The 22,016-nt window shown below is 45.7% G+C and overlaps 1 protein-coding gene across 1 annotated transcript in view; it reads right to left on the bottom strand.

Moving 5' to 3' along the window:
* LOC140453226 (xaa-Pro dipeptidase-like) overlaps window positions 1–22,016 on the bottom strand; it is a 106,269-nt gene that overhangs the window by 14,577 nt on the left and 69,676 nt on the right. The window contains exon 2 of the mRNA XM_072547802.1: window positions 18,879–19,027. Within this exon, the coding sequence (XP_072403903.1) occupies window positions 18,879–19,027 (149 nt within the window). The remainder of the gene's footprint in view (window positions 1–18,878; window positions 19,028–22,016) is intronic.

Raw genomic sequence — 22,016 nt, 5'->3', positions numbered from 1 at the left:
CTATTCATTCTCCCAGGCTGATCGTTATCCACTCCACTGTCTGTCTCTTTGGGCTCTATGCCCACCTACTCTATACTCCCTCCCCCACCCTATTTCCTGTACGGCAACCACCACCTTCCCAGATCCTGAGCTATGAGGAAGGGTCACTCAACCAGAGACGTCAACTCTGATCTCACTGCACAGATGCTGCCTGACCTGCTGAGCTTTTCCAGCAATTTCTGTTTTTTTGCTTCTAAATCCCTCAGGAGGAGGAATGTGATGAAACAGTTCGAGGATGACTGTTCGGTGTAAGAACACTCTCCAGTCTATCAATATTCAAGGCTCAAGCTGCAGTCATTCTCTCAATATCTTCAGACATTGTGTAATTTTATCTTATCACCTGAGGGTGAATACCAAAAGGTAAAGGTAAAAATGACCGATTGTGGTGTTGCGTGGAATTCAACATTTCTCATCTTCGTGGGTCAGGAATAGTCAACACGATATGGAAGGTTTCTGGATAACACAACAAACAGATTTCATCTCCTTCAATGTGCTCAAGTCCTTCCTAAAACATGGCGTCTAGAATGGGATACATTACTTTGGATGACATCAAACCAATGCTCTGTAAAGGTAGGCACTATTGCCATCTTTTTGTACCCTCTGTCTCTTAGGCTCACCATTCCAGGTGGCTCTCTGGGACATAGAGCATTGAGGAGGCTGCACTGCCAGCACAGTAACATTTGGACCACAGGAAGAGGCCACTCAGCGAGTCACGTTTCTGCTGACTCTCTGCGAGGGAAGCTCACTTAGTCTTACTTACTCACCTCGTTCCTACTGCCTCCACCTCACTGGTGAATGCACTCCAGGTCCTAACCACTCACTACGTTAGAAAAAGCTTTCAATCATGTTGATAGTGTTTCTCTTGCCCATCACTGAGACCAGTGTCCCTCTGGTTCTGAAACCTTTCCCAACAGTGAGCAGCTTCTCCCATCTACTCTGTTCAGAACCATTGCTAAACACCTTTACCAAATCTTCTCTCAACCTTCCACAAAGAAAAAAACAGTGCAGTTTTGTCAATCCATTCTGAATACTGAAGTCTCTCAACCCTGAACCGTTCTTCTGGATTAGTGGTGCTGGAAGAGCACAGCAAGTTCAGGCAGCATCCGAGGAGCAGTAAAATCGACGTTTCGGGCAAAAGCCCTTCATCAGGAATACAGGCAGAGAGCCTGAAGCGTGGAGAGATAAGTGAGAGTCTTGTCAATCTTTCCTGCATCCTCTCGAATGCTGTCAAAACCTTCAGAAAGTGTAACAGCAGGAGCTGGACACATGATTCCAGTTGATGGCAAGTCTTCATATTCTCTGTAAAGCTCAGGATCCTTTAGCTTTTTTGTTCATTCTTAGGATGTGGGCATCACTGGCTGGGCCAGCATTTATTACCTGTCCCTAGTTACGGTCAGTCAGAGTGACATTGCACAGGACCTGGCCCTTCAGCCCATCATGTCCATTCTAACCAACAACCACCAAGGTACATTAATTCTATTTACCTGCACTTGGCCCATAGCCTACTGCGCCCTGGCATGCTAAGTGCCCATCTAAATGTTGAGAATGTACTGGCCTCCACCTCTTCTCAAGCAGCACATTTCAAATGTCTAACACCCTCCAGGTGATAAGACTCTTTCTCAGATCTCCTCTAAACCACTTGCCACTCACCTTAAAACTTATACCCTCCAGTCTTAGACACATGTGTCATGTGGAAGAGATTTATGCCTCTCATAATGTTGTATCCCTCAAACAGATCCCCGCGCTCCCCTCCCCCAGCCTCCTCAGCTCCAAGGAAATTAAACCCAAACTATCCACTCTCTCCTCATAACAGAGATGATTCATTCTCGGCAACACTCTGGTGAATCTCCTCTGCTCCCTCTCCAGTGCAACAACATCCTTCCAATAGTCTGATGACCAGAAGTGGACAGAGTATTCCACCTGTGACCGGACCAATGCTTGTAGGTTGTAATACAACTTCCTTGCTCAGAAATTCTAAGCCCTGGCTGATCAAGGCAGGCATCCCATATAAAAATCAAAAGAGCTGTGGATGCTGTAAATCAGAAATAAAAACAAAGTGCTGGAACAGCTCAGCAGGTTTGGCGGCATCTGTGGAGAGAAATCAGAGTTAACGTTTCGGGTAGTGACCCTTCCTCAGAGCTGGCAGTGTGGTGTCAGCACCAGCTGATTGCTCCAGGTGCATGCAGATGTTAGTAGCTCGGAAGTCCCCTGACAGTGAAGCAGCAGGAAGCATTCCTGTTTTGGTCTCATTGGCATCTCATTGTGCAGACAGCAATTCATCTAAAGTGCTGTTTTCGAAGTGACCAACTTGCACAAAGCATGGTTTCAGGGCACAATGTTGTTGCGATTCTTATTAGGACACTAGTAATCCAAACAGCATAAATTAATTTCCTACCATTGCAGTCTGACAATTTCAATCCTGTTTAAAACTATCAAAATCATTTCCACCAGTTAACAAGCTGCTAGAATAAAGTTAGCAGCTTTACTAAGATCCTTTAGGGGAGAGAAACCTACCATTCTTACTCAGATGGGTCTATAGATGACTTCAGACCCACAACAATACACCTATCTCCGAACTGTGCCCAGTAAGGTTCCCTATGGTAGGCTACTGCACAAAATACAGAGGCATGGGACTGAGGGTGATCTAGTGGTTTGACTAGCTGAAAGAGGGTGGTGTCTGATGGGAAATGTTTATCCTGGAGTTCAGTTACTAATGGTGTACTGCAAGGATCTGTTTTGGGTTCACTGCTGTTTGTTATTTTTATAAATGACCCGGCTGAGGGCATTGAAGGATGGGTTAGTAAATTTGGGATGATACGAAGGTCAGTGGAGTTGTGGATAGTGCGGAAGAATGTTGCAGGTTGCAGAAGGACATAGATAAGCTGCAGAGTTGGGCTGAAAGGTGGCAAACGAAGCTTAATGTGGAAAAGTGTGAGGTGATTCACTTTGGTCGGAGTAAACAGAATGCAGAGTACTGGGCTAATGGTAAGATTCTTGGTAGTGTAGATGAGCAGAGAGATCTCAGTGTCCATGTACACAGATCCTGAAAGTTGCCACCCAGGTTGATAGGGTTGTTAAGAAGGTGTACGGTATGTCAGCTTTTATTGGTAGAGGGATTGAGTTTTGGAACCATGAGGATCATGTTACAGCTGTACAAAACTCTGGTGCAGCCGCACTTGGAGTATTGTGTACAGTTCTGGTCACCGCATTATAGGAAGGATGTGGAAGCTTTGGAAAAGGTTCAGAGGAGATTAACAAGGATGTTGCCTGGTAAGGAGGGAAGGTCTTATGATGAAAGGCTGAGGGACCTGAGGCTGTTTTTGCTACAGAGAAGTTTGAGAGATGACTGAATTGAAACATAAAAGATAACTAGAGGTTTAGAACCTTGTTCCTCAGATGGTGATGGCTAGTATGAGGGGAAATAGCTTTAAATTGAGGGGTGGTAGATATAGGGCAGATGTCAGAGGTAGTTTCTTTACTCAGAGTAGCAGGGGCGTGGGACGGCCTGCCTGCAACAGGAGTAGACTCGCCAATTTTAAGGGCATTTAAATGGTCATTGGACTCACCTGTGGAACCATTGAGGGCCGAAGGGCCTGTACTGAGCTGGAATGTTCTTTGTTCTAATTCTCACAGCTATAGTAGAATAACAAATGACAGCCTTCTCAATGATAACTACATGCCAAGAACCATGTTTTTCTTTTCAGATCCCACAGGCAGTTTTTTGTTAGAAGTCAGTATTGATGCAAGGGACAGGAGGACATGCTGATTGTTGATGCTGCAGGGTCTTTTAATGTTCACCTCAGTCAGAGCAGGGCAGGTGGAATCTCTGCTGCACATCTCAATGTGCCACAGATATCAACTTGGATCATGCTGCAAGAAACAGGAAAACAGACTGTATATATTTACAAGCAGAAGGGGAGAGATGAACAAAAGTAAACACAGACTGAGGCAAGAGAAGTTATCATGGGGAATAAGGAAATGAGAAAGACTTGTGTCTGCCTTTACAGTACAATACAAAGAATATACCAAGAATATATCATGGGGAATAGGAGTGTGGAAAGAGACAGACATAGCATGATCAAACTTAAGATCATAAAGAAGACATTAAGATGGATAGAAAGAAACTAATTTTGGTGACTGGGGACCTTTGGGCTAATGGAAGCATTATCTAAAAGTTAAACAATTCAGACTATTCAAGGGTGAAATTAGAGACGACTTCACAACAGATGGCAGAAACTCAGAGCTTTCAGATACAAAAGGTAACTGATGCCTGATCAAGTGTACATTTTAAATTGGAGACTAGAAAATATTTTGTTAACCAAAGTTACAAAGGATATGGGGCATCCCGAGCTTATTGTGGAGCTTAGTGTGAATCACCTCACACTTTTCCGCATGAAACTCCATTTGCCACCTCTCAGCCCAGCTCTGCAGCTTATCTATGTCTCACTGTAACCTGTAACATCCTTTGGCACTGTCCACAACTCCACTGACCTTAGTGTCATTCGCAAGTTTGCGAACCCATCCTTCTACATTCTCATCCAGGTCATTGATTGAGTGTATATTACATAGTCTATCCACTTGCCTTGGGGGAATTGAGAGTGAGAGTATGAGTGCATGTGCAGGAGACAAAGAGAACGTATGAGTGTAGCAGGGAACAATGAAAGCTGCTGTATTAATTACTGGGACGAAGGTGCTGTCAGCTAACTAGAAGAGGTCTATGTTCTCTGGAGTTTAGAAGATTGAGAAGAGATTTAAGTGAAACATAGAAGACTCAGAGATTTACAGGGTGACTGTTGAGAGCCTGTTTTGCTGGTTACACCATCTCAAATTATGACTTACAAACAAGATGCAGGATTACGTTTCTTGGCCCCTTCAGCCAGCTCTTCCTTTCCTAAAATGGGCCATGGTTACCCTGAGCTAAGGGATTACAGTCACAGGATAAGGAACCAACTATTTCAGACTGAGATGAGGAGGAAGGTCTTCACTCAGAGGGTGGAGAATCTTTAATTTTCTACCACAGGGAGTTGCGAATGCTCTGTTGAAGAATAGATTTAGGATTGAAATCAATGGATCGTCACAAATTGGGATATGTTAGATACAGCGGGATCCAGTAGGAGATTAAACATGAGCTTATTGAATAGCAAACAGACTCGAAGATGCAAACAGCTGAGTCAGCTCCCATTTCATATGTGCTCAAGCCTTCAACCTTTGAACCTCAGTACACAAGGTGACAGAGAGTGGGGGGAGGGTGTGAGAAAACATGTGATTCCTGGATGTTCTTCTAAGAGTCGCTCAGCCCACCATCCAATTATATTCACATATTTGCGATCAAAGTTTAGTAGGAAGAAGACGAGTTATCTTTTGTTCCTCGGATCTGGAACATATTTATTATTAATTTATATCTTCTGAAGCTAACAGCCTTGTGGTTTAAAATGTAATGAAAGCACAAGCCAGTCAGTGGTTAGGGACGTGCCGTGCTGTTAACAAGGTTTGATGTTTAAAGTCTGTCTGGTCGAACATCACTGTGAAGCAGCAGCCTGAGCCAGTAGAAACTCAAACTCAGTTTCACATGACACACTCATGCACACAGACACACAAACAGTTCAGCTCCAAGTACCAATTTATAGAGTGATTATATCTCAGTGACAGCTACAGTATACAATACTGCATCACAGTGCCCTCGCACTTCAGATAGCTAGCCGACGAGAAGTCTGTCTTTGACAGGATCTGATGCATCTGCACTGCTCACAGCTGCCTGCCAATTCAGGATTGTTAACCAATGTTACCAGAGCTTGCTGGCTCAACCCAGAGCCAAAAGTTCCTCAGGGACAAGGACAGAACAATGTATGCTTCTATGAAGGAGAATCAGCTAGGATCCCATGCGTCTCAGCTGGTGAAGCGTGCAGGAAAATGGCAGTTACACAGAGATTAAGTAAATCAAGTCAGTAACAATACCATATGCAGTGTACATGGGATGGTTGCTGGATCAATACACCAATGAACCAACTAGAGAACAGGCCATTCTAGACTGGGCACTGCATAATGAGAAAAGAACCACTGGCAATCCATGTGAGTGAGACTCCTTGGGAAGAGTGACCTTTTCCGAACAGGACTAGACAGGGTGAACGCAGGCAGGATGTTCCCAGCGACCAGGGCTCTTAGTCTCAGGATATGGGTAGCCCATTTAGGACTGAGCTAGGGAGAAATACCTTCACCCAGAGGATGGTGAGCCTGCAGAATTCTCTACCACAGATAGCAGCAGAGGGCAGAACAGTTAATGTCTTCAAGGAAGAGTTAAATCCAGCTCTTAGGACTAAAAGGAACAAAAGATAAGGGGAGAAAGCAGGAACAGGGGACTGTGATTATCGATCAGCCATGACCATATTGAATGACGGAGCAGGCTCAAAGAGCTGAATGGCCCCCTCCATTCTATATCTCCTTGGGTAAGATACTGGGGAGGGGTGAAAGTGAGGACTGCAGATGCTGGAGATCAGAATCTAGATTAGAGTGGTGCTGAAAAAGCACAGCAGGTCAGGCAGCATCCGAGGAACAGGATGAGGGCTTTTGCCCGAAACGTTGACCGTCCTCTCCTCGGATACTGGGGAGGGGTCAGAGCCCAAAGAACTAGACTGGGTTTAGGGGAGAACACTCAGAAATGTTAGCAGCTCCGTGAAGCAAGATTCCCAGAAACTGTTCAACAGCAGATGTAGCCGAGACCAGAGCTGGTCAAGGCATGTGCATGTTTATACAGAGGCCCTCTCTCTCTCCTGGCCAATACAGACAATCCCCAAACAACTTCGAGTGGGGAACTCATGAGCAGGAGGTATTCAATCATATCTCTGCGCTGGAACAGGAAAAATATTTATAAACAAGAAAGTTTCCAACACAGATTCCTTCCTTTTCCCCAGAGGACACTTGGAGAAGAGAATGATGTTGTTCTGATGCAAATCCATTGGTGTTAGCATCAACTTTAAACCTGATTCAGAATGATAGCCTCTGCCATCCCCACTCCAGGCCTCACTGAGGATACAGGACAACAGCTTCATGCATTGAATGCATTAAAATTGCCGATGTAACAGGAACAGGACCAGACAAACTTTTGACTCTGAGCCACATAAGGGGAAATTAGGGCAGATGACCAGAGGCTTGGTCAAGTTAGAGACAATCCAGCTGTGGAGCCGAGAGGGGTCAGGTCAAGTCCCACTCACCAGGCAATGATGCAAGCAGACCGCCGCTGGGCGGTGTTATTGTGTGTAAAGGGTAGGGGGCACAGGGAGCAAGGAGCAGGAGCGGAAATGGAACTCAAACAGTGGGGAGGAAACTATTTTATCCAATAAAAATCAAAATATAACGACCCAGAATAAGCAAGAAAATAACTCGTGCGTTGGCATGGACGTGTTGGGCCAAAGGGTCTGTTTACGTGCTGTACATCTCGGCCTTCATTGGTCAGTGCATTGAGTACCAGGTTTGGGAGGTCATGTTGTGGCTGTACAGGACATTGGTTATGTCACTATTGGAATATTGCGTGCAATTCTGGTCTCCCTGTTATTGGAAAGATGTTGTGAAACTTGAAAGGGTTCAGAAGAGATTTACAAGGATGTTGCCAGGGTTGGAGGATTTGAGCTACAGGGAGAGGTTGATTAGGCTGGGGCTGTTTACCCTGGAGCATTAGAGGCTGAGGGATGACCTTATAGAGGTTTATAAAATCATGAGGAGCATGAATAGGGTAAATAGACAAAGCCTTTTCCCAGGGGTGGGGGGAGTCCAGAACGAGAGGGCAAAGGTTTAGGGTGAGAGGGGAAGAATTTAAGAGAGATCTCAGGGGCAACTTTTTCATGCAGAGGATAGTAAGTGTATGGAATGAGCTGCCAGAGGAAGTGGTGGAGGCTGGTACAATTGCAACATTTAAAAGGCATTTGGATGGGTATATGAAAGAGGAAGGGTTTGGAGGGATATGGGCCAAATGCTGGTAAATGGGACTAGATTAGATGACCAGACTCCCTACAGTGTGGAAACAGGCCCTTCTGCCCAAGTCCACACCGACCCTCTGAAGTGTAACCCACCCGCCCTCTGACTAATGCACCTAACAGCTATGGACAATTCAGCATGGACAATTCACCTTAACCTGCACATCTTTGGAATGTGGGAGGAAACCAGAGCACCTGCAGGAAACCCACGCAGACACGGGGAGAATGTGCAAACTCCACGCAGACAGTTGCCCGAGGCTGGAATCAAACCTGGGACCCTGGCGCTGCAAGGCAGCAGTGCTAACCACTGAGCCACCATTAATTTAGGGTAGCTCGTCGGCATTGATGAGTTGGACTGAAGGGTGTGTTTCCGTGCTGTACATCTCGATGCGGCTGTTCTCACACAGAGCCAATCTTGCTGGTGCCAGTGACTGACCCTCAGTCAGTGCCTAAATGGCAGGCAGTTGCTCGGTCACAAGTGGCAACTACAGCTTTCTCCTTAAATAAACTGCGCAAGTTTGAGCCTGCTGCAGATGCCACACATGGTTCTGTACACAACACATCCTGATACCTATTAAACACAGATGATATCTATCAGTTTAGCACAAACAGATTTTTTAAAACTGCCTGCACATGTATAAATGAGATCAGCTTCATTCCTCATTCAGCCAGTAAGGGAAAGTCACTTGGTCTCTCAATCAGTCAACTAGTCTTTTCCTGATACACTGAATACCCAGTACCAGCAAACCACAGCCAGGTAATCGACAGCTCACTGGGTTACTACATTAACTGTGCCAGCGTGAGCCTGTGTGTCTCTCTGTCTCTGTGTATGTGTGAGAGTGTAGAGCAGGAGATGTTTGAGATGGAATAAGACTATGTAAATTTAAACCATCTTTCATATGAGATAGTAAACTGAGGCCAACTCCATCCTCTTGCGCGGACGTGAAAGTGCCTTACAAGACAGTTTGAGAAGCAGGAACGTTCTGGTGAATATTTATCCTTCAACCAACATCACCAAATAGAATCTCTGGCTATTGGTCTCATCATTGGTAACAACATGATCCCAAATCAAAGTGGCCAATTGTGTTTCCCAGATTACAGCCACATTTAGACTTTCAAAGCACTTCATTGTAGAGTGTTTGAGAATGTCCTGAGGTTGTGAAGGGTGCTGCAGACATTGTTAAACAGGAGCTGCATCAATCCTTGTTATACAGTTATAGAATCATAGAGATGTACAGCACGTAAACAGACCCTTCGGTCCAACCCGTCCATGCCGCCCAGATATCCCAACCCAATCTAGTCCCACCTGCCAGCACCCGGCCCATATCCCTCCAAACCCTTCCTATTCATATACCCATCCAAATGCCTTTTAAATGTTGCAATTGTACCAGCCTCCACCACATCCTCTGGCAGCTCATTCCATACACGTACCACCCTCTGCGTGAAAAAGATCCCCCTTAGGTCTCTTTTATATCTTTCCCCTCACTCTAAATCAAGCCCTCTAGTTCTGGACACCCCCACCCCAGGTAAGAGACTTTGTCTATTTATCCTATCCATCCCCCTCATAATTTTGTAAACCTCTATAACGTCACCCCTCAGCCTCCGACACTCCAGGGAAAACAGCCCCAGCCTATTCAACCTCTCACTGTAGCTCAAATCCTCCAACCCTGGCAACATCCTTGTAAATCTTTTCTGAACCCTTTCAAGTTTCACAACATCCTTCCAATAGGAAGGAGACCAGAAATGCATGCAATAGTCAAACAGTGGCCTAAACAATGACCTGTACAGATGCAACATGACCTCCCAACTCCTGTACTCTGACCAAGAAAGGAAAGCATACCAAATGCCTTCTTCACTATCCTATCTACCTGCAACTCCACTTTCAAGGAGCTATGAACCTGCACTCAAAGGTCTCTTTATTCAGCAGCACTCCCTAGGACCTTACCATTAAGTGTATAAGTCCTGCTAAGATTTGCTTTCCCAAAATGCAGCACCTCGCATTTATCTGAATTAAACTCCATCTGCCACTTCTCAGCCCATTGGCCCATCTGGTCCAGATCCTGTTGTAATCTGAGGTAATCCTCTTCGCTGTTCACTACACCTCCAATTTTGGTGTCATCTGCAAACTTACTAACTGTACCTCTTATGCTCACATCCAAATCATTTATGTAAATGACGAAAAGTAGAGGACCCAGCACTGATCCTTGTGGCACTCCACTGATCACAGGCCTCCAGTCTGAAAAACAACCCCCCTCCACCACCCTCTGTCTTCTACCTTTGAGCCAGTTCTGTATCCAAATGGCTAGTTCACCCTGTATTCCATGAGATCTAACCTTGCTAATCAGTCTCCCATGGGGAACCTTGTCGAACGTCTTACTGAAGTCCATATAGATCACATCTATTGCTCTGCCCTCATCAATCCTCTTTGTTACTTCCTCAAAAATCTCAATCAAGTTTGTGAGACATGATTTCCCACGCACAAAGCCATGCTGACTATCCCAAATCAGTCCTTGCCTTTCCAAATACATGTACATCCTGTCCCTCAGGATTCCCTCCAACAACTTGCCCACCACTGAGGTCAGGCTCACTGGTCTATAGTTCCCTGGCTTGTCCTTACCGCCCTTCTTAAACAGTGGCACCACGTTTGCCAACCTCCAGTCTTCCGGCATCTCACCTGTGACTATCGATGATACAAATATCTCAGCAAGAGGCCCAGCAATCACTTCTCTAGCGTCCCACAGAGTTCTCGGGTACACCTGATCAGGTCCTGGGGACTTATCCACTTTTATGCGTTTCAAGACATCCAGCACTTCCTCCTCTGTAATCTGGACATCTTTCAAGATGTCACTATTTATTTCCCTACAGTCTATATCTTCCATGAGAGAAAGAGGAGTGAACCTTTAACAGCTGCACTCATTCCAGGTGAAGGAGATAGGGGACGGTGGGCCTGGTCTCCCCGCGGACGGGGGACGGTGGGCCTGGTCTCCCCGCGGACGGGGGACGGTGGGCCCGGTCTCCCCGCGGACGGGGGACGGTGGGCCCGGTCTCCTCGCGGACGGGGGACGGTGGGCCCGGTCTCCTCGCGGACGGGGGACGGTGGGCCCGGTCTCCTCGCGGACGGGGGACGGTGGGCCCGGTCTCCTCGCGGACGGGGGACGGTGGGCCTGGTCTCCCCGCGGACGGGGGACGGTGGGCCCGTTCTCCTCGTGGACGGGGAACGGTGGGCCCCTCTCTGCAGAATCACTGCTGAGTGAGTGAGGAGATGCCCACAACTACATTACTACCTGCACTGAACTCTACAGACAATGGAACCCTGGTTTTGTTTTTAAATCATTCCATTTTAGTGTCAGGTTTCAGCAGTGTGACCCACAGTATTATTCTCACATGTCACACAGTAACATAATGAGCTATTCTCAAACAGAGAACTCTGTTCACGTCCAAGCTCTGCAGTAATTAGCTGAGTTTGTCACTGACAGGTTCTCGTATCCCTCAGTATTCTAGCTCAAGGTGCCAAGGAGCTCAGTTTGGAACTTCAGATACACAAACAAAATTGCTGTGACAGCTTGCACACTGCTAGTGTCACCTGAACTGGCAACTCCTCTTCAGCAGTCAGTTCGATAACTCCTCCAAACGATGAAAATACTCCTTTGCACAATTCAGGAGGTTCTTGCCCTATAATATCTTGCTGCAGTGCAATCGGGATTAGATGGGGAGACCCATACATGGTGATGCAGTAATCAGAACCCTCAAGGTTCCTATTGACCATAGGGGGTAGCGTATTAAACCACTGCTGGATGGCTAAACCCACGAGCAGGGGAGGGTCCCGTTTCCCTTTTGTCAGTTAACCACAGCACATGGCATCACCTTAACTTGGATCATGGATTCATAGGAATAGGAGGTGGCCATTCAGCCCATTGAACATTTTCCTGCATTAGGGGTGATCATGGCTTCAGGACAGACAAGTACTCTGATTACATCTGGATAGGTGTGCTTTGTCTTCACGTTCAGTCCAGGTGGGCCGTGACTGTTCTCTTGGAGACATTGGTACTGGTCAGACAGCAGCAGCTTCAATAACCCCAGCCCAACAGGAAACAGTAGGAGAGCCAAGGACACTCTGTCCAGTGAGCTAACAGGAACGAGGTGACCAGTGCAATGTCCAAGGCTGTGCTGCAGAGATGTTGAAGACTCGACATACCGACAGTCACGTATGGGAGTCTCTGGCTGAGGAAATCGATAATAACTCCCATACACCACCTGCAGCCCCACAGACACCAACCCCAAACACAACCCACACCTCACTCAATCGCTTCATATGGCAAAGCCCACCTCCAGTGGGATGGATCCCTTCAGGAAAGGTGCTCCAGAGCAATGATTCACAATTCCTATTCCCGGAAACAGACTGCTTGCTGGGTATTCACCAGCTTTTGTCATCTATCTCACTATATCCAGAGAATCACTTGCAAAGGTTTCTCTTTCAGTCACTAAACATTGGGCGTGGTCACCTTCCTGTTTCTCATCGACATGCTGTTCCTTAGTATCATCTTCTGAAACTAGTCTTTGCCTGTACTTTGATGTACAATGTTATGTTCCAGGCTCCTCCCCCTCAAAAACATTTCAGGAAGGTAACTCAGACCCTAATTTTGCTAGTTGATATAAGCAGGTGTGAAGTGGACATTCCAGGAGAGAATCGGCTGGTAAAACCACTTTGTTTCAAACAAAACAGAATTAATTTTCAAGATTACTGAATGAAACACAAACAATAGAAAACAGAATACTGAATAACTTAACCTCTCCGAAATCCCAACGGATCATCCCAACTTAATGCTGTTCCCAATATTTGCAACAATCCCCATAAACACCCCTTGGCACAAAAGGTAAAATCAAACCCAGGTACTGACAGGAGAGAGGTCAGAGAGAGAGAGGCGGGGGTGGGGGGGATGGCGGGGGTGGGGGGCAAAATCAGCCTGGACCTGCCTTTGTGGGTCCATCAGCCTTCCTTCGCACCAGCACAAACCAGAGAAGCTGGCCGTTCCCCTTTCATTGTACAAGTGCTTTCTTTTAAACTTCGAAGCTCTCTACCTGAGGCAGTATCTGCTAGCGATTATCAAATTGTCCCTAAAACCCTCCAACCCCCAGACTTTTCGGAGTCTGTCTCATTTATGACTTCTCTGGAAAAAAAAAGCCAAGGATACCACCACCTTGTTAAAGGGCAGCATTGTGAGAACAACTCTCCCAGCACCACTCGATGCCGCCACTGTTGCTAAATTACTAGGCTCCTATGCAACAGCTGGTGATGAATGAGCAGAAATGTTCTCCAATTCAACACTGGAAAGATCAAAACTATTGTTTTCATTCTTCCTCCACACTCAGTCCCCCAACTACCAACCTCATCCTCTCCGTGGCATCTGAGTCTATACCAGTTTATGTCATATTTGCTCTTGGGTCATGTTTCTGATCTTGTATATATACCATCTTTTGTGCCACATCATCTAAGTTTCTATTTGACTCATCCTGCCTGTTTGATGGATTAGATCACTTACAGTATGGAAACAGGCCCTTCAGCCCAAGTCCACACTGACCCTCTGAAGAGCAACCCACCCATACCCCTAACATTTACCCCTTCACCAAACACTACGAGCAATTTAGCATGGTCAATTCACCTGACCTGCACATCTTTGGACTGTGGGAGGAAACCAGAGCACCCGGAGGAAACCCACGCAGACACGGGGAGAATGTGCAAACTCCACACAGACAGTCGCCTGAGGCGGGAATTGAACCCGGGTCTCTGGTGCTGAGAGGCAGCGGTGCCACTGTACCACCGTGTCACCTGTTTCTGAAACCCTCAGCCCTCTGTTGAATGCGTGGTTGATCTCCCAAATTCCACCATCGTGTAGCTGGAGACCACCCAAACCTCTCACCAAGTCTGTTCATTCACCCATCATCTGGTTACTCGCTGACCTAGTTTGGTTCCTGATCAAGCTCCACCTTAATTTTAAACCCCCATGCCCTCCCTTCTGTCTCTGTAATCTCCTCTAGCCCCATAATTCCTCAAGTTATCAGTGTTGCTGTAATTCCAATCTTGAGCTTGTCCTGACCTTAACCATTCCACCAATTACAGGGCTGTCTTCACCTGCTTGCTCCTGAACTCAGGAATTTTCTCCCTACACTTCTCTGCTTCTATGATGCTTTGTAAAACCTACTTTTTTGAGTAAGCTTTTGATCATCTGATCCAATATCTCACTGTATGGCTCAATTTATTTTCTTTTATAATTTGTTTTAAATGTGGGCACTGCTGGCTGGAACAGCATTTTCTGCTATCCGCAATTGCCCTGCAGCTGAGTGTCTTGCTGGGCTGTTTCAGAGGGCAGTTAAGAAGCAACCACATTGCTGTGGGTCTGTAGTCACAGATGTAGGTGTGGGTGAGGTAAGGATGGCAGTTTCCTTCCCTAAAGGACATCAGTTAACCAGATAATCAATAATCATGGTTATCATAACAAAGTATAACTTTCACTTCCAGATCATTTATATAATTCATTGAATTTATTAATTATGTTAAAGGTGCTACCTAAATTAAAGTTTTGTTGCTGGCGTCCTTTCCCAGCAAAAGTCTACCAAGCTCAATCTTGTAAAGTGTCTCCCAAAGGAAACTTGTTATAGACTCAGGAAAAGTGTAGCCAAAGCCAGGGACAAACATGGAGAGACTCCCCTTTTTAATAAATACACATACATATTTAGTTTGTAAACTGTTACCAGCAAAATGTCAAACCACATTTGAATTAGTGTGAACAAATCCAAAATGACAGTCTGATTGTATTGCATGCTATCTCTCCATATCCCAGCCCTTTGATGAGAGTCCTGATATTCAAATGGCAAAAACCATGTAAACGTGACCTCTGGGTTTGATGATGTGCAATCAGATTCACAAAAAAGGATATTCAAAGTAAATCAGCTGCAACAGCAATGAACCGCAGTTCAAAAGAAATCCAAAGCAACTGTTCTATCATTGTAACCCATCACTGACATGAAGCTGCACAGATTAACCCTTCTGAGGATGGAACATCTTTCAGAACCTGCACCTTAACTGACAACAATTTCCTGTGAATAGAAAACACAGGAGGATAACAACCAGTAGCTCACAGGCTTCTGCCTCACACAGCTAATAACAAAAAGGTTCAAGGGAAACCACTTAAAGCAAAAACAAAGAAAGTAAATATGTTGACGCTCCGAGCTTGTTCTATGTGAGGTTTACTTATGTACACAACAACTGAATAAATCGCCAACACGGCAGCAAAGCAAGGGGCTGCATTTGCCCACCGTCTAACATCAAGCCCTGGCCTGGCTCCAAAGGAAGGCTCTGGAGGCCTGAGTTGTTGTGGACTGCCAGGAGGTTCAGGTGGTTGCCCTGACAAGAGCACTTCAGGCTCAAGGACAGGAATGACGTCATTCTGAGCTAATCTCTGTCCCTTACCTACACCGGTTCAGGTGAACAGATCAGACGGACAAGGGCAGGTGCTGGTTCAGTTTACTCAACTCCACAGGACTCTGAAGCTGCCGTGGGGGTCACTTTTGAACAGCAGTGAGCCCTAGGCATGGGGTTAAAAACCTCACACTGATTCCAGGGGTTACACTACAAACTGAGGGGCCGAATATTTCTCTGGATATTAATGAGCTACATTTGGAACTGGAGAACTCTTAACCAGGGTACATTTATAGTGCGTATACAGAGACAAACAACATCTCACTCATATTTACATCTTCGCACTGAAATAAGACTTAAAATAAAACACTGGATGTGAAGCATAAATTATTGCTTTAATGAAGTTGTTCAAATGGTACAGGTCTGAGGCAGCCATTGAGCGCACTGTGCCTGTAAGCTCTTTGAGTGAGTGATCCAAATGGTTCCACTTCCCTGACCTTTCCCCTTAGCCTATGATTCTTATCCCTTCAAGTATTTCCTCCAAATAATTTGCAAAGTTCCTCTTGAATTTGCTTCTGCAGTCTCTCAGGCAAGGCATGCTGTGATAAAATCTTTAATCTGGAATCTGAAAATCTGGTTCTAGAATTTGCACCCAAAAGTCAAAAAAAAAGCCCACTGATCTCTTCTTGGCTGGAGATCAATGGGATTAAAACGCTCCCAGTCTCCAACTAGGAGAAACGATTGAGGGTAATGAACTGCCCTTGTAGTAAGACTCAGTGAGACAGTCTATTGGTGAGATAGCAGCTCAGAGTGGGTTTCAGGCTGAGGAGGTTTCTCCTGGTGCGTACAGTGAGGAGTTCACACTCGGCTGACAGAGGCAATGACAGGCAAGTCACTGGGAAGCCAGAACATAACATCAGAACATAACAGGAGCAGGAGCAGGCCGTTTGGCCCCTCGAGCTTGCTCCCCCATTCAGTAAGATCATGGTTAATCATACCTACCTGCTCACCATAACCCTTAACGCTTTTACTGTTTAAAATCTATCTTTGCCATAAAAACATTCACCGAGGTAGCCTCAACTGCTTCACTGGGCGGGGAACTTGGAGACTCTGGATCCAACTGGATAAATCTCCACCCCGGAGATCCTCCGCACCCAATCGGAGCAATCCTCTAACGAGACAGCTTTACAGGGTTACAGGATAGCTGGGAAAGAACTCAAAAATGGACTGAGGAGACCTAAGAGGGGACACAAAAAAAAAGCCTTGGTGGGAAGGATTAGGGAAAGCCCAAAGGCGTTCTACACTTACAGGAGGAATAAGAGAATGACCAGAGAGAGGGTAGGGCCGATCAGGGATAGTGGAGGGAACTTGTGCCCAGTGTCTGAAGAGGTAGGGAAGGCCCTAAATGAGTTTTGTTTTGCTTCAGTACTCACGAGAGAGAGGGACCTTGTTGATAGTGAGAACACTATGGACCAGGTTAATAGGCTTGAATAGGTTGATATTAAGAAAGTAGATGTGCTGAATATTCTGGGAAGATCAAGATGGATAAGTCCCCAGGGTTGGACCAGACATATCCAAGGTTACTACAGGAAACAAGAAGTGAGGTTGTTGCGCCTCTGGCAATGATCTTTGCGTCCTCACTCTACATGGGAGTAGTACTGGATGATTGGAGGGAGGCAAATGTTGTTTCACTTTTCAAGAAAGGGAATAGGGAAATCCCTGGAAATTAAAGACCAGTCAGTCTTATGTCTACTAGTCTGTGGTAAGCAAGGTACGGAAAGGATTCCGAGAGATAGGATTTATGATGATTTGGAAAAACATAGTGTGATTAGAGATAGTCAGCATGGCTTTGTGAGGGGCAGGTCATGCCTCACAAACCTTATTGAGTTCTTTGTGGATGTGACAAGACAAGTTGACGAAAGTCAAGCAGTGGATGTGGTGTATATGGATTTCAGTAAGACATCTGATAAGGTTCCCCATGGTAGGCTCATTCAGAAAGTTAGGAGGTATGGGATCCAGGGAAATTTGGCTGTCTGGATACAGAATTGGCTGGCCGGATACAGAGTTGGCTGGCCGGTAGAAGACAGCGAGTGGTAGTGGATGGAAAGTATTCCGCCTGGAGGTCAGTGGTGTCCCGCACAGATCTGTCCTTGGGCTTCTGCTCTTTGTAGATTTTATAAATGACTTGAATGAAGAAGTGGAAGTGGCGGTTAGTAAGTTTGCTGATGATACAAATGTCAATGGTGTTGGAGATAGTGTCGAGACTTGTTGTAGCCTGCAACAGCCCATCTTCAGGATGTAGAGCTGGGCTGAGAAGTGACAGGTGGAGTTCAACCTGGATAAATGCAAAGTGATTCAGTTTGGAGGGTCAAATTTGAATGCAGAATGCAGGGTTAAAGACAGGATTCTTGGCGGTGTGGAGGAACAGCAGAAACTTGGGGTCCATATACATAGACCTCTCAAAGGTGCCACCTAAGTGGATAGGGTTAAGAAGGCGTATGGTGTTTTGGCTTTCATTAACAGGGGGATCGAGTTTAAGAGCCGCGAGGTTTTGTTGCAAGTATGATTCTGTAAAACCTTGGTTAAACCACACTTGGAATATAGTGTCCAATTCTGGTCGCCTCATTGTAGGAAAGATGTAGATACTTTAGAGAGGGCGCAGAGGAGATTTACCAGGATGCTGCCTGGATTGGAGGACTCGTCTTATAGAAAAAGATTGAATGAGCTAGAGCTTTTCACACTGGGGAGAAGGAAGAGAGGTGACTTAATACAGGTGTAAAGGTAATGAGAGGCATAGATAGAGTAGATGGCCAGAGATTTTTCCCCAGGGCAGAAATGGCTGTCATGAGGGGTCATCATTTTAAAATGACTGGAGGAAGGTTTAGGGGAGATAATCAGAGGTAGGTTCCTTACTCAGAGAGTGGTGGGTGTGTGGAATGCACTGCCAGCAGTGGGAGTAGAGTCAGGGACACAGGGACATTTAAGCGACTGCTGGATAAGCCCATGGACGGTGATAAATTGCGGGGTGTGTCGGTTCGGGTGATCTTAGATGAAGATAAATGCTCAGTACAACATTGTGGGCCGAAGGGCCTGAACTGTGCTGTACTGCTCTATGTGACCTCACACACCAGAATTAAACCTCATCCGACCCAGTGATATCTGCTCTCCTTCCAATCCAGTTGATTATTATCTCCCTAACACTAACAGCCACACCTTCAACTGCCTAAGGCCAGAGCTACCAAATTCCTTCTAAATGTGCACACCTCCAGACATGCCAGAAAACCCAGCTCTTAAACCAACCTTTCAGCCAGGAACTCAAACTTATCAACGTGACTTGCTTTTACAAAGAAGCTCCGGATGTTCGATTCTGTTACAGACGTCAGACAAATGCAGTTTGCATGTGCTCACAAATAGGTGTGTTAATGAGGGGAGAGGGGAGGAAGGGGTTACTGTACCTGGTCGCACAGCACTCATCACTGCCCGTGATGCTTTCAGAACAGCTTGGTAGATATCTCGCTGGTCAGGGGTGAACCTACCATTGGCTGGAAAGGAGCAGGTGATGTCAGAACCATAGCAATAATATTCACCGCCCATATCAAAGAGGCTGCAAGTATAAAAAACAGTGTATCGGTAAAAGACAATCACAAAGTCTCTCAGCAGGGGCTAAACTCAAAGCAAAATTTAAGTTAGGTTAAGTACAGCACAAGGTTATAATGGAGTAAGGTTCCCATCAAACACTCCCAGGACAGTGACAGCATGGGGTTAGATACAGAGTAAAGCTCCCTCTACAGTGTCCCCCTCATCAGAAACTCCCAGGACAGGGACAGTATGGGGTTAGATACAGAGTAAAGCTTCCTCTACCCTCCCAGGACAGGGACAGTATGGGGTTAGATACAGAGTAAAGCTCCCTCTGCAGTGTCCCCCTCATCAGAAACTCCCAGGACAGGGACAGCATGGGGTTAGATACAGAGAAAAGCTCCCTCTACCCTCCCAGGACAGGGACAGCATGGGGTTAGATACAGAGTAAAGATCCCTCTACCCTCCCAGGACAGTGCTGATCATGCCTGCCTGTTGTTGTAAATGTTACACTCAGCTTCTTTATTAGATCGGCACCTATTACTGAAATGAGCAGGTGCCAATTTTTCCTTCCAACGCTCTCCTCCTTTGCTAAAGGCACGGAGTCTTGCTGGGGCAGGCAAGGAGATATATGCTGCATAAAAGTGATTCAAATTCAGATTGGCACATCCATGCAAATGAAAAAAGTCACAGCAAAACCTGATCAAACAGAGGGCACGGCCTGAAACTTGGACACACATCCAGCTCCTATCATCATCACCAAGTCAATGGCAGCCCTGCAACCCAATCTCACAAATGTTAGGGGTAGGAAGTTGCTCCAGGTAAGGAGAGAGTAGGTGGAAATGCAGTTGAGAGAAAGACAGAGGTTGAGAAAGGAAGATGGACAGTATATGAGCAGAGCAACAAAGAGGAGATCATTTCAATCCTTCAGTAAGACCCGGAGGTCTGCTCCCTAATATAACTCACCTTTCTCAAATCATCCTCATATCTTTGGAGAATTGAAGTTTTTCATTTTTTCAAAAAGATCAATTATCGATCCAGCATTGATTACAACAAGCGTCTCCACTCTTTTGTTCGAAATGTTTCCTAATTTCAATCCTGAAATCTCTGGCTCCCAAGTACTAGAGTCTCCATCCTCTACATTGTCTGTTATCAAGGGAAGGGGACTAACACTATATACAGCACTTTGTGGGTGCTCTCAGTCAAGATCTAGAAAGTGTTAAACAAGAGTCATATCTGACTCAACACATGAACTCTATTCCTCTCTGTACAGATGCTGTCAGATCAGCTGAGTTTCTCCATCACTATCAGTTCATTTCTGATTCCGGACCTGTTTGAGAGACAAGGCTGAGTTTGAGTTGTTCACTCAGCTGATGCCTTTTGATGAAAGGTTAAAGACATTGGATCTGTATTCACCAAGGCTTCGAGGAAGGGGAGGTGACCTCATTCAAACATTAAAGATTTTGATTGGGGTTTAACAGGTGGGGGAACCTAAAACCAGGGGCACCACTTAAAAATCAGGGGTCTCCCAATTAAGACCCAGTTCTGGGGAATCTTTTCTCAAAGGGTCATTAATGTTTGGCATTCTCTCCTACAAAGATTCAGTGACTATTGAAAGTCGAGTTTGATCAATGGGGGAAGTTAAGGCTATGGGAGAGCGACAGGAAAGTGGAGTTGAGTTCAGACCAGCCATGGTTCTACTGAACAACAAAGCAGGCTAGAGGCGCCAAACAGCCTGGTGCTCTCGCTATGTGTGTTGTTTCCTGTTCTCATACAGTACCAGATGACAGTACAATTGTAATCATGGCTATCTGCCCTGATCAATTCATGAACATGAAAGCCTCAACAAGACCTAAAAATCACCCTGAATGGTGAAATATTATCGACCAAGGCTAACCGCTGACATTATATAAACATTGCTAAGTAGTGCACAAGAACAATTTTGACCAAACTCGGAAAGGTCAGCTACAAGAGACAGTCAAAGAGGAAGGTTTTTAGGGAGCATCTTAAGAGAGTCCCAGAGGCAGAATGGTTTAGGAAGGGAACATGAGAGCTGAGGGTCTTTGAAGGAACAGCTCCCAACGAAGACCAGACGCAAACTGGGAATGTGTGTAGGACCAGAAAAGGGGTGTAGAGATCCGAAGGCTGTTAGAGTTGGAAGGAGTCACAAAGCAGGGAGGGACATGGTTCGGAGCTTGCCTGGAAACAAGGTGGACAACTTTAAAATCAAGGCGTTGTCAACCCGTCGCCAATGTATATGTCATGACTAATATGACAGAGCAGCAGCTGACTGTCATCTTGTGACGACAGTATGCCTTAAGTTGGCAGAGCCAGCTGTGATTGATCACTTCTTGCTATAGACTGGAATTAGGTCAAGTCAGAACACATCAAAGACTGAAGGTTTGTGGGTGAACCCTCCGTACAGTATCAAGGCATATTGTGACACAGCTGTAAAACACAACACATCGCACAATTCGAGCAATGTGGTCTGCTGGCAGTCTTAGCCCTTTGTAGAAAAAGACAGAGTTACTACATTCATTCCAAACTGCTATACACAGCATCATTCTGCTCCCTAGCCTGAATCACCATCATTTAAACATTTCCAAGAGTTCTTCTCAATCTTTGGGTAGCCGAGTGTAAGTGACTTTATATTTTTACATGAATATTTACAAGCTGTTATAGAGTCAGGTCCAACTCACCCACGCCAACCAGACAGCCCATTCTGACCTCATCCCATTGACCCACACCCAGCCCATATCCCTCCTAACCCTTCCTATTCATATCCCCATCCAGATGCCAGTTAGATGTTGTTATTGTCCCAGCTTCAATCCCCTATTTAAAAATGTGTGGAACTTGCAGGAGTGGGAGGTCATCTCTGTCTGCCTGGCACACAGTGCACTTCCCCAAGTCTCCCAACTAAGTTGCATTCATATAGTGCCTTTGATCACCTCAATGTCCCAAAGAACTTGCCAGTAAAAGACGTACTTTTAAAGAGTAATTGCTCTAAAATAGAAACA

The sequence above is a fragment of the Chiloscyllium punctatum genome, chromosome 26, assembly GCF_047496795.1.
Source record: "Chiloscyllium punctatum isolate Juve2018m chromosome 26, sChiPun1.3, whole genome shotgun sequence".
Lineage (NCBI taxonomy): Eukaryota > Metazoa > Chordata > Chondrichthyes > Orectolobiformes > Hemiscylliidae > Chiloscyllium > Chiloscyllium punctatum.
The sequence above is the reverse complement of the archived record's forward strand: the minus strand, read 5'-3'. Positions and strand labels throughout refer to the sequence as shown.